Raw genomic sequence first — 13,027 nt, 5'->3', positions numbered from 1 at the left:
CCCTGACAGCCCCGAAGAAGCGCCGATCAGCTGGAAAGCGGCACTGATCCTGGCGCTTCCACTGAGCCCTGACAGCCCTGCAGCTCCAGCCATCTCTCACTCAGGCTTGTGCTGTGCTGCCACCGGTTCAGCTCATTCCCCTCCCCCGCTACCACTTTTCTAGGATGGTTGCATACCACCTGCCAAGTGCCAATGTACCACAGGTGGTAACCATACCACTGGTTGAAAAGCCGTGCTCTAGAAGCCTCCACATTGGTTTGCAGGAGAGAAGCTTTGGCAAGCTATGTGTATATCTAGCAGCTGATGCCCCAAAATAAGACCCTTCAGAATCTTCTGACTGTATCTGTTCAACACTGCATGAATTTGGTTTCTATCTAGACTGGGGGAACCTCTTCTGAAATCCTAAGCAACTAGGGAGAACAGGCAAACAATCTGGGCCTGGCAACCAAACTTTAGCTCAGAACTGGACAGATAATTCTCTGTCCCAAAAAGTCTCTACCGGGGACAGTTCTGGACACCTGGTTGATGCTCAGCTCTTCAGTGCTGGATTTTTTTTGTTTTGTCACCCTGAGTTCCATAAACAACAGTAAGGACAATTCCCAAGTTAAAAATGAGATGTGTTCGCAAGTGTGCCTTAAAATCAAATTTCCAATGTAAGTTGGAACTTATACTTATGAAAACTGCTGAAAACAGTTTGTGTATTAAAAACACACAGCTTCAGCAGTTCATGAAAATCTTGCCTGGCTTCAGTGTATGTTGACTAGAAGACAGAATGCTATCTTCCATTTTTACTAATAGGCAGTCCATTTATAAGTACAAGTGGTCTATAAGACAGATGTTCTTAACCCAGAGACTGCCTATATAATAAATATTCCCTAAATTAAACTGTAGTTTTCTTGGGAGGAATTTTTGATCTTGCTGATAAAACCAGAAGAAAAGAACTTGTGGATCAAAACCTGACCACTGTCACTGAAGCTACTCCCCCTCCTGTATCAGGATCAGCTTCTAGTTTAATCCATTGACCATGTAGGCTGCTTTAAAATCTACCTGATTCTTTTCAGTAGTGTTAAATACTTCTGCCTCTCAAGAAAAATGGAAGGAAGTTATAATATTGTCTAGTATTTTGATTCCTGTTCTATATTGATGGGGGATGGCGGTGGCGGGGAACAATCCTCAAAAACATTTTTAAAGTGTTTTGTTTCTATCCTTCACTGATGCAATTGTCATGTGTCTGATTAACGAAACACGTCAAAGAACTTTCAGGCATTTTTTTAACCTAAAAAGCCTTTATTAGTATTACAGAGAGTCAGCATGGTGGAATGCTAAGATCTGAATTTCCCTTCCTTTGCACATAACATTCCGGGCATTTCCCCTCCCCTATTTTGGGGTCATGATTCACATCTTCCAATTAACTTGGAGGGCAAAGATTTACTTCCGTTTCTTTTTCCCAGGCTTTCCTTATATTCTCCTCCCCTTTCGCTGTCACCTGATTTAACTCTAAAAATACGAGACAGTTCTGCATATATTGTCAAAGCAAGAATATTCAATATTAGCAGCGTTGACAGCAATACAAATAGCTTTAACATGAATTATTTATTCCTTATTTTTTATCCTCGTCTTTCATTAAAATAATGCTCAAGATGGCTAATAATAAAATAAAATTTATAGAGCTGACCTTAAAATATTTATTATATTTAACCACCCCAATTTTATTGTTCTGAGCACTCTGAAACCAAACAAGGATAATACAAGTAATGTGAATATAACAAATGCAGGACACCTCAATCAACAGGGTCAGAAACTCCTCTGGATGAGGAGCTATAAAGCTTTTGTTCGTGACCTTCAAAATCTTAGTAAACACAGCTGCTCAGAGAAAGTGATATTTACAAAAACAATGGATGTTTTACAAGAGGAAATATACGATAGGCTGCAATCCATTCAAAGGACAATGATTTTAAACCACAAAGAAAAACAAAACAACTTTGAAAGTATAAGTCAACTTATCTCCAATTTAAGTTCACTTCAAAAAAATCCTCAGGAGAACACAACAGAGATGATTGAATATAAATCAGAGGGAAAAGATTTAAAGATGGACTTTCACAAAATAGAAGAGTATGATTTAATTCAAGTGGAAGGAAAGACAACTTACACTTTAACATCACAAAACAAATTGGAAGGCAAGAGAAGGGATTTTAATGGAAAGAAGAGGGCAAGTGCTCAGGACAGAGATATTGATTTACTCTCTACATCTACAAGAACACCTACGATCGTATGGGAAAACCTTTGGATCCAGCAAAGTATATTGATCAAGAAAGATTCTGGGCAAAGAAAAGAGATTAAGAAAAAAGATGATGGGACATACCAGAGAGAATATTTAAAAAAGAAACGTGTTTGAATATGGTTAAAGAAATAGAAAAAATTTGAAACACACCATTCTAAGAGGGATGAAATGTTTTAGATACTTAAATGTGACTGAATTTAAGTTTTATATACTGAACAGCTGAGGAATCTCCCGCCGTTGGACACACATAGACGTGCATTGATGATGGATTTCCCTCTGGAAAAAAAGAGGGGAAATCCACCGGGTAGACAACTCGTATACTCTTCAACAGTGTCCCGATAGATCCCCACCTTTCAGGTGGAAGAGAAACAATGACGATGATAAAAGGGAATCCGGAAGATCTAATGGTGAAATCCCTGAGCTTAGTGCTGTTTGCGGTAACGAAGAGGGATGTACAACACGGAGGAGGAAGAGAAGATGTGGAATGACGACTCGCTCATTCAGTAAAGGGGGGAGAAAAACTCCTCCCCCTCATTTCATGAACAAACGAGAAGCAATGAATGAAGAACGCTCCCATTTGCAGTTAGATCCTTCCCAGGAGGAGCGTGAAGGATCTACTCTGGACACTAAACAACGAAAAACGGTTGATGTAGAGAACGCTTATGGTGGGGGGTGGAAACATAAGCACCGGAACGCACAATGCCCGGATAAATGTTACTCATATGGTTAAGGGAGAGGGGAATACAAAACAGGAAGAAAACATCGATCCACAATCAAAGGAGGTGAAAAGTACCTGGAGTCCTAACGGAATGAGGATTAACACTGAATCAAACGCCCCTGAGACCCGTAGCAGAAAGAGGGATGTGATGGGAGTAAATATCACCGCAGGGGAGGGTGATACGAGTGTGTCAATAGACTTAAAAATTAATAACAAAGGGGCAGGTAGGAAGATACGAAGGAACGACAGAAGAGAATGTAACACCAAAGAAACATCTGGAACATTAATTGACCAGCTGGGGCCGGTAACACAGTCTAGGAGTCGGGTGCAGATGTCAGCCAAACCTATTTAAGTCATTCTTGTTAAACTGGCTTTTTAGCCCTGACGATGTTGGGAATTCCCAACGAAAGCTTGGCAGCTTTTTAGTAAAGTATTTTTCTTACTTAAACTCTCCTGGTGATCGCATATTATTTATTTTATTCATATATATTTTCACTACTATTATATATATATATATATATATATATATATATATATATAATAGTAGTGAAAATAAAAACGTGATTCCTGGGTGAATTCATAACCAATAAAAACGTGAGCACCAGGAATATAATAAACTGAAAATGTTTAATACCATCACCAATCACCAAGCTTTTGTCAGAGACTTCTGACATCGTCAGGGTTAATGCTGGTCTATGGGAGAGTACCTTTATAGGTGAACCGTCCTTTGCACACGGCTCCTAGCTATTGTCATAGGTCCTAATTGATTTGGCTGCGTTCTAATTATAGCTTCCATATTGATGACTCCTCTTTTCTTGCTTCCACTGTTTGTGAGTGTGCCATTACCAAAACCTATCTCAGAGTAAAGGTCTATCTGCAACATCAGCCACTTCTGCATCTGATCTGAATGATCTGGACTTAAAAGATGTTTCATTCCTTGTTACTATGGCAACAGAGTTGGCTTATCTCCATCAGGTTCCTTTTCCTCACTCTCTACATACAGGGAGTTATTGTTGTTAGTTGCAAAGTCATGTCCAACCCATCGTGACCCCATGGACAATGTTCCTCCAGGTCTTTGTGTCGTCTACCATCTTCTAGAGTCCATTTAAGCTCACGCCTACTGCTTCAGTGACTCCATCCAGCCACCTCATTCTCTGTCATCCCCTTCTTCTATTGCCCTCATTAGGCTCTTCTCCAGAGAGTCCTTCCTTCTCATTAAGTGGCCAAAGTATTTGAGTTTCAACTTCAGGATCTGGCCTTCTAAAGAGCAGTCAGGGTTGATCTCTTCTAGGACTGACCGGTTTGAACGCCTTGCAGTCCAAGGAACTCGCAGGAGTCTTCTCTAGCACCATAGTTCAAAGGCCTCAATTCTTTGTCGCTCAGCCTTTCTTATGGTCCAACTTTCACAGCCATATATTGCAATTGGGAAAACCATGGCTTTGACCATACACACTTTTGTTGGCAGGGTGATGTCTCTGCTTTTTAGTATGCTGTCTAGATTTGCCATAGCTTTCCTCCCCAGGAGCAAGCGTCTTTTAATTTCTTGGCTGCAGTCCCCATCTGCGGTGATCTTGGAGCCTAGGAAAATAAAATCTGTCACTACCTCCATTTCTTCCCCATCTATTTGCCAGGAATTGAGAGGGACGGATGCCATGATTTTGGTTTTCTTAATGTTGAGTTTCAAGCCAACTTTTGCACTTTCCATCTTCACCAACATCAAGAGGCTCTTTAGTTCCTCTTCACTTTCTGCCATTAGAGTGGTATCACCTGCATATCTTAGGAGGGCAGGACGGGATGCAGCGACTCCACGGGGGAAGGGGGGAATCCAACCTGCAAATGACTCGCGGCGCCCCCATCGCTGGATGGCTTTGAAGGAGATCCGGGCGTTTGCCCGTCTACAATGGCGCGGGGTCTCCTGCTTGGGCAGCGGCTGGCACTAGAGGAGCTCCGGGGTTTCTCCCGGCTCGGTTCTGAATTTGAGCACTCGAGACCAGCGCTCCCTCCAGGCGGGCGGGATCCGCCCCAGTGCGAGAAAGCGCGGCGCCCCCTGCGGGCCACAGACCAAACCGGCGGCGGTGAAGCGCGACCCCTGGCGGGCGGGGGGGCGGCGCAGCCGGCGGCACTTCCGGCGGAAGCTCCCATGGCGATGGCAGCGGCGGCGGCGGGGCGGCGCGGCGCGGAGGCGAGCGGGGGCGGCGGGAGGAGGAGGACGAGGAGGTGGGGGGGAAGAGGGGCTCCCCTGGGAGGGGGGGACTCCGCGCGTGCCCGCCCCTGACCGCGCGCTCTCTTTGCAGGCCTCCGCGCGGGCCCTCAGGGGCGCCTGGGGGCTACTGGGCGCCGGGCGCGGGTTCCGGAGCAGCGCCGTCTCGGAGAAGGTAGGGGCCGCGCAGCCGCTGGGCGGGCCGGCGGGGTGTTCCGGGAAAGGCTGAGCGGGCGAAGCGGAAGGCCGCCTCGCCCACGCGCCCCGCTCTCCCTTGCAGTGCCACGCGGCCCGCGTCCGCCCTCGGAAGGGGAACCAGCCGGTGTCGTACGAAGAGGCCCACCCGCCCCACCACATCGCCCACCGCAAGGGCTGGCTCTCCCTGCACACCGGTGAGCGCCAGGCGGGGGCAGGAGGAGGGGGGTCGACGCCCCGGAGGGCCCTGTGGACCCCAGGCGCGAACCCAGAGCCCTCGGAGGCGAAGGCGGCTACGGCCGAGCAAACGGCCACCGGGGCTCCCTCCATCTGATATCTCCCCCCCCACCCCCAACACAATAATCCCCGCCTTTTCCCGCCCGGCTTCCCTCATTACCCCCCTTCGCGCCCCCCCAAAGATCCCCTTCATCTAGCAGTTTTCAGTGGGGGAGGGGCTGGGAAGGGGGGAAGCTTCTGGACTGCAGCTGCTCCCGCCCCTCCACCTCCTACAATTTATGGAGCCCAGAGGATGCTGGGAAAAGCAGGGCTGCAGTCTGGAGGTCAAAATGGCTGTTCAGAGGCTCTAAAAATAAAGCCCTTTCTTAATGTTTCACATTAAATGGCAGCTGCAGCAAGTCTTTGCGATTAGATGTCTGAAGATGGGCTGGGTGAGGCCATTTTCTGGATCTGGTCGGTTGGAGCGACTGTGGCACAGAGCACCCTTCTCTGGCTCAGCCCTAAGGCCTCCTCTCTTGCATCACAAGAAGAATAAAATTGGCTCTCGCTTCCTTGGTTTGTCCTGCAGGTAACCTGAATGGTGAGACTGACGCAGCTGAGCGCACAGTGGAGGATATTTTCATTCGCAAGTTCCTCTTTGGCACCTTTCATGGCTGTTTGGCTGATGAGATTGTGCTGAAGCGTCGGGCCAACACTTTGATAATCTGCGCCATTCTAATGCAGAATCTCCCACCACATAAGATTTACTTCCTGGTTGGCTACACAGAGGTGCTGCTTTCTTTTTTCTACAAGTGTCCTGTTAAGATGGAGGTGCAGACCATATCTGAGAAGATAATTTACAAATGTCTCTAATCCTGGCTTAGCTTATCGTAGAAAGATGTTCCTGACTCCTGGTTGATATTGATGCTCCATACTAGACCCAGTGGGATTCTTGCTTCTTTTGTCCTTGAACAGACTGGTGTTTTCCAGCCATTGACTTCTCCTCCAGAAATTGGAAATAGATGGAAACACCCAGAGAAAGGAGAAATCTTATTGATTATTAGAAATGAGTTGCTGAAATGCAAACAAGGAATATTTGTCCCTATTTATGACTGTTCCCAGTTCTTTGTCTCTTTAGCTGTAGAATCTTGGCCTGCACCGCTCTCTGTAGCAATGGAAAATCATTTCACTTTGCTTCATTGAATGGGTTGCAGGTTGCCATGCCAGGGCAAATAGGGGTGGGTGAGTTTCTGCTGAACAGAAGGTGAAAGTGCTGGACTATGGCTGTTCCATTGCCTCTCTCCCTCCTCAGTGTTCTCTTTCTTCACAGACTGCAGGGTAAGTGCTTCAGTATAAGAAGGAATCTAGCCTGTAAAGAGCAGGCTTGTAGGGCAGAGTGAAGACGGACAAAATGGCACCAAAGGTCATGCTAGGTTCTTTTCAGGCCAAGTGCACAATTAAACCCTATAAAGAGCTATTCAGATAGCCAGTGAAGAATGGCCTGGGGTAATAGAAATGGAATGACAATCTGAGAAGCCCCTTGGGGGAAAAATAGGCCCAAAAATGCATATGTAGCACCCTGGAAAAATTATTGCTTCTGTTCTGAAAAAGAGAATCTGTTCAATGTACTTCCCTTTAGTTACATCTTGGAGATAAAGTATTCAACATTGGGAAGTTGCAAAATGGGATGAACAATTTCCTGGCAGTTCGTATCTATGTGTAGCCCAGGCATGACTAGAAGCGCAGCTTGAACTTCAAGGTGATTTTCTGTGTAGTGAGAGTCTAGGAAAACATGATTTCCCCTCACAAGTCATGTTTCCTTCAAGTTGTAATGGTTAACAGGGCTGAGTAATTGCTAAAATTCATGATGGGCCAGTGCTATCCAAGTGTCATAGCCATTTTATTTTGTGCTAAAAACAATGTGACCAGCTGGATTTTGCCTGATCTCAAAAAAAGCTCCAAAGAGCCAGTCCTAGTTAACGCTTGGATAGGAAACCACCAAGAAAATCTCAGGGCTGTAAACCAGACTGGGAATTGGGCAAAGAGGGAAGTAGCAAATCTCTCTTCCTGGACTTGTTTAGAAATTGAGCCTGACTTGAAGGAGATTTGGCTTTTTTTTATAGAAGATAAATAGATTGTGAAAGGATGTTTTTCCAGGAACTCTTCTTTCCCTTTGAAGTACTTCTACTGCTAGGTGTGTGTGTGTGTGTGTGTCAGCTGAGCTCGAATTCTGAAAACCAGGTCCCTAGCCTTGGGGAAATGACCATGAGAGTAGTTTTGCTTGCCTGAGTACCACTCCCTACAACTGAAAGCTGGTTGGCAAAAGAGTTGTGCCCCTTGGCCACCACTTCCATTGGCACAAGGTGTGTACCCACTGACTACCGGTAGGCTGGGGCCAAGAGGGCTTGCGATAGTACCCAGGCAAGCTTGAATTGTTACTAGGACAGGAGAGGAAGACTCCAAATGGTCGTGGGGGAGGCTCTGTTTTTGCCAGCACAAGCTCCTTCGGATTGGAGTGCCCTCCTGTTTGAGGTCAGCCTAGCCCAGCATTATCCTGCCATTTCCTTTCTTCCTGGAAATGATGGGCAGGGAGCTTTCATGTAATTGTAAAGTGGAGGTTCACCACTGTGACTTGAAACAAGACTTCATTGAAAGCACTCTTCAGGAGTGTGTACTTAACTGAATAGACCTATCTTCGGAGGTTTGCACAAGGTTGCCACCATTTTCTTTTTTTTTAATCCAAAGTGAATAATCCATTTTAGCATGTACCACTTTGCTGAGTCAGCATTCATGGATTCAGCGGATGTCATTCAGTATAAAGGAACTCTGTAAGATCATCCTGTGACATAGGATGTTGCAAGCAATGCTCACAAGGAAAGGTTATGGCTGCAGACAGGCCATTTCCAGCCAGAGATTTCTGATGAGCTGCAGTAAAGAGGGACCACTCAGAACTCTTCTGTTGCTTTGAACTCTGACTCTGCTTTATAAGACGGGGCATGGGGTTCCTGGCACTGCCAACTGTACAAAACTAATGATGCAAGCAGAGAAACGCACATGGCCAAGCTCCAGCTTCCTGATGGTTTTAACTTTGCCCTTCAGAAAGGAGTCCAAAGCTCAGAAGCCCCCAGGAAGCTAAACTGGGCAGTGGGAGTGAATACTACTGGGCTTAGCCCAGACTGTATTTATATTTCCCTTGGCCATACTTCTTTCCATCAGGTGTGAACCGGTTGGGATAAAATGACAATACAATGTGTGGCCAAAAAGGCCAGATTCAGTTACATGTTGTGTCATGAGCAGACTGAAATTGGCTGCTGAAATTCTGGATGTAATCCTTGCAGCTGAGTGGCCCTCTGTTCTTCTGGCCACTGGCCATCTGTTTTCCCACCCTGGCCGTCCTGTTTCATAAACTGCCACTGAAGAGGCCCAGTTGTTTTCCTAGGTGGTGGTGTCTGGAGCACTTCCTAGTGAGTGCACTGTTTACTTTGTTGGTTTATGCCTAAATGCTGTTTAGAACTGTTTTGCCAGTGACATCCGTGGAAGTAACTCGGTGTTAGTCACAGGGCCATAGACAACTTTATTTTTAAATCCCAGTACAGAAGAGCAAACAGCCGAAGACATGCACTGGCGGCAGCATTGGTGACATTCATTTTCTCTTCCTTAGCACAAGCCATAACCTTAATCTACAGCTCAGTTTCTCTTTTCTGTCTGAAGTTCTGTTTGGCTCCCTTCCAGGAAGATTTTTTTTTAGACTTAATTTTGTTTTAAGTGATTACCAATTTATTTGTTTCGCCATGCTGTCCTGTCCAGGCCATTCAACACAAAGATATAGGGAACCTAGAGTGGGAGCTGTATGCAACTCCCAGGGCAGGCTGTTCCAAAGGGTGGGCAGCCTTCCACAATCTTGCAAGATGGCAGCATTCAATTGAAGGGACTGGCACACCTATTCTGCCCCATTCTGTCAGGCAGAAGCAACTGGAGGCAGGCAGTCCCTCATATACCAGGACCTGTGCACAAAGGGCTTTATAGGTGATACCAACACTTTGAATTGTGCCAGGAAGCAGCTTGTGTAGCAGTGATCTAGGCATAATGAGGTGTGCCCATTATTGCTTGCACTGTTGCATTTTGAACCAGCTGTCACTTCCAGATGGTCTTCAAAGGCAGCCCCACGTAGAGGGCATTGCAATAGTCCAACCGTGAAGTTTTGCACCTTCCAATATATTTTTATCCACTACTAGATGACAGTTTTGTAGCATAAGACCTGCCCCCTTTGGAACATAGATGTTTGCAACTGGTGCTGTTTCTATTCAGTGGAAGGGGAGTTTTCTCCCCAAATAAATATATACTTTTGGTCCTTTAGCAACTGATGGAATTGTATACTGTCACTTAGTTCAGATGGCAGGTTGGGTTCTGTTTACCGAAAACATTACAATAGGGTGCATTGCTACAAGATGCTAAATGATTTACCATGCAATAAGTGGATTTACACAATATATTAAACGGACATCATTCATTAGGTCTATACCCCATTTCTTCCACAAACACCCCCTAGGTTAGGGTATGTGACCCTTTATTTCTCCCAACGACCACCTAAGTTGAGCTAAGTGAATGACTGCCTTAAAGACTGTGCTTGAAACTACATTTCCTTGGTTCTAATGCAACAGTTTAATTGCTATACCACATTCTAAGCTTAGTATTCTGTATGAATGCCCCCCCCTTTTTTTAGTAGAATGTGATATATCAGATCAATTTTCTCAAGTCCTCAGTATTAGCTGAAGATTCACAAATAGAAAATCATTCTAATCATCCTAGCCTTTTCATGTTTACTTCAAAATTTGTACTTCCCAATATGTGCAGAGAAGATAAAAGCAGTGCTTTTTTCCCTACTATAGCACATTGCATTCCCATAATGCTTACTTTTTCATTATTGCAAAATTGGGAGGTGTTTCAGCTCCCAGAAGACCTGTCTGATACTTAGGGAAAAATAACTAAAGCTGGTATATTTACAATTGAGCATTTACAAAAAAATGGTGTCTTCTCAGCAATCATTGGTAGGACTTGCTGCAACTTAAGATAGGTAATGTGGTAATCAGAGGACCACATTTTTTCCATAATCAACTTGCCAGAACACTTGACATTTGAATTTTCAGTAATTTTGCATAGTTAATCTAATAAAGATTGTCTTACTGGGTCTAGGACTGAGTGGGTGATTAAAAATTCCATAGAATAATAAATGAGAAATGCCCAATTTATGTATATTAGCGTAATATCTAACGGGAAATATGACCCACATCTGTACCTATATATAAATCAAATGATGCAGAAGCAGCAACACCAGACCTTTTGACGGAGTGGCAAGTGCCTCTTCCCCTCGCCTGCAGCTTGTGCTGCTTTAGGCTTATTTTACATACCCAGATGCTCAAAAGTGTTCCACACAGATTGACAAACTCTACAGGGGAGTTGTTATGGTGGAGAATCGAGTGTCCCTTGTGTCAGAGATCACCCGACTGGTGGAACATTGACTCAAGAGCTGAACTTGTTCCTATCTTGCCAGAGTTGGTCGTTAATGGCACTTCTGGACTCCTGCCTTGCCCTCCAAGCGTAGATCCCGTCTTTGGAATCTGCTCCCTTCTGAGGACAAAACGGACTCTGGTGACGCAGCTTTCAACAACCAGCTCAGCCCAGGAAAGGCAGCAGATTCAGTCTTGCCAGTTAACAGCAAAGGACAGCCCTGTCCTCTGAACTCAAAGTCACAGGTGCTGCCTGCCAGTCAAGCTAACCCTGGCACAACCCTGGATGACCAGGGATGGGATTCTGATTCAGATATCTAAGTCAGGCTTTTGAGGCTATTGAATCCCTCCCCAAATCCCTCTTCAGCATTGCAGAGCACTTAGTTATGGTAGTGGCTTCCAGTTTTCATGCAGGTTGTGGCCTGTGGGCCCTGCTAGGTGGCAACGCTGGGCTGATCTTGAAAACTAAGCAGAGCAGGACTTGGCTGAATTGGCTGAGCAATATGACAGTCCTCAGCTTAGCGACCATTTGAACTGATGATGGAAGCCCCAAAAGGCTATTTAGATAGGTTCAAAGTTCCGATGGCTGCCTTCCCTCATCACATAATTGCATTTTAAGCCCTTGGAAAATGGCTCACGTTTACGGCCATTGGCAGCATCCTGCATGTGATTGTGATTTATATAATCTTTGCTGAAAACTGGCATTTACTTCCAGTTTCTGGCAAAAAAATGTCACTGTGGACAATGGAGTCAATTAAGGACCCCTATGTTCACTTAATGACTTCCACAAAAAAGGTGATAAAATTGGGTGCGGTCATGTGTTGATCTGCAAATCAACTGGCTCAACTTAAAACTGTAATTCAATTACGGTCATAATTCAAGCAATATCTGTGAAGTAGAATAGGAACCTGAAAAAACCTTCCAGGAGTGGGCAGAGTAACCACTTAAAATACTGTGGCAAAGAAGAAAAACCATCTGAATATAATGATGGAGAACCAAGAATCCTGCTTGAGGCAAAAAAAGCCTTTAGCTCTGTAACCGCATTAAACGGTGTTTTCTGAGCAGCAGACGGGATGGGTGAGAAATTGGGAGACTCGAGCAGTCAATGCGGGAAATTAAAAGGTTTAACCCACTGGATTTGTATAGGAAAAAAGTAACAATTCAATGAAGTTGGTGAAATAGATTGTTCAGAATTATTTTGCATTATTTCATGGAGGCCAATAAAATGCCCAGCACAGCAGGATTGGAGCATTGCATGCACTGCTGTTCTTTCATCATGAGCTATCACATTACCTCAAGTTTGCTTAACCTCAGGAAATAGCTGGATCAGGTGTCCTGAGACCATTAACTTGGCAGTAGAAATGATTTAAAGTACATTCCCCCCCCTCTGATATGTGTAAATATCTGGCCATGTATACAGCTGGGTGCCAATATTCAGCCAGTGAAAAAGCTCAAGGTCTATTTAAATATGGTGCCTGGTAGACAAATGGATTCTGCATGAGAATCCATTTTGCCAACATTATCGACAACGTCTGATAACAGATATGGCACAAGAAGATGAGGTAGGGCAGCTTTTTGCCCCTAGGCCTGAACTAACCACGGCCAGGGCAGGGCTTAGGCTTTGCCCCTCAGCATTTCAGCAGCCCCTGGAGCTTCTCTTAGGTTCTCCTCCTGCAATTGGAGTGAGCGAGGGGGACAGCAGAGTCATGGCACTCTGCTGCCCCACTTCGAACACATCTGGCTGCCAGGTGAGGGGAAACTTTCAGAGCAGAAGAGAAAAAAAGGAAGCATAAGGGCAGACCCAAACGAAAGATAGATTGAAGGGAAAAATAAAACTCTGAAGTCGAAAGGAATCACAAGGATTGTCTAGTTCAATCTGTGGTAAGAAAAGCAATTAAGCCATCTTCAAG

General features: G+C 45.1%; 1 protein-coding gene across 1 annotated transcript; it reads left to right on the top strand.

The window, feature by feature from the left end:
• Positions 1-5,118: 5,118 nt before the first annotated feature.
• Positions 5,119-10,798, top strand: MRPS24 (mitochondrial ribosomal protein S24). The gene is made up of 4 exons (XM_039324102.1): positions 5,119-5,181; positions 5,294-5,374; positions 5,480-5,591; positions 6,200-10,798. The coding sequence occupies exons 1-4, from the start codon at positions 5,140-5,142 to the stop codon at positions 6,481-6,483; spliced, it is 519 nt and encodes a 172-aa protein (XP_039180036.1). The 5' UTR covers positions 5,119-5,139; the 3' UTR covers positions 6,484-10,798.
• Positions 10,799-13,027: the final 2,229 nt, after the last annotated feature.

This window comes from Crotalus tigris, unplaced genomic scaffold (genome assembly GCF_016545835.1).
Source record: "Crotalus tigris isolate CLP2741 ecotype Arizona unplaced genomic scaffold, ASM1654583v1 scf7180000024293.1627790, whole genome shotgun sequence".
In the NCBI taxonomy this organism is placed as follows: Eukaryota; Metazoa; Chordata; class Lepidosauria; order Squamata; family Viperidae; genus Crotalus; species Crotalus tigris.
The sequence above is the reverse complement of the archived record's forward strand: the minus strand, read 5'-3'. Positions and strand labels throughout refer to the sequence as shown.

What these genes read in the sequence shown, in the direction of transcription:
- MRPS24 (XM_039324102.1), top strand. Translation starts at nt 5,140, where the DNA reads ATGGCGATGGCAGCGGCGGCGGCGGGGCGGCGCGGCGCGGAG. An exon ending in CGGGGCGGCGCGGCGCGGAG is followed by an intron (nt 5,182 to 5,293) that starts GCGAGCGGGGGC and finishes CTCTCTTTGCAG; the next exon opens with GCCTCCGCGCGGGCCCTCAG. An exon ending in CTGGCTCTCCCTGCACACCG is followed by an intron (nt 5,592 to 6,199) that starts GTGAGCGCCAGG and finishes TTTGTCCTGCAG; the next exon opens with GTAACCTGAATGGTGAGACT.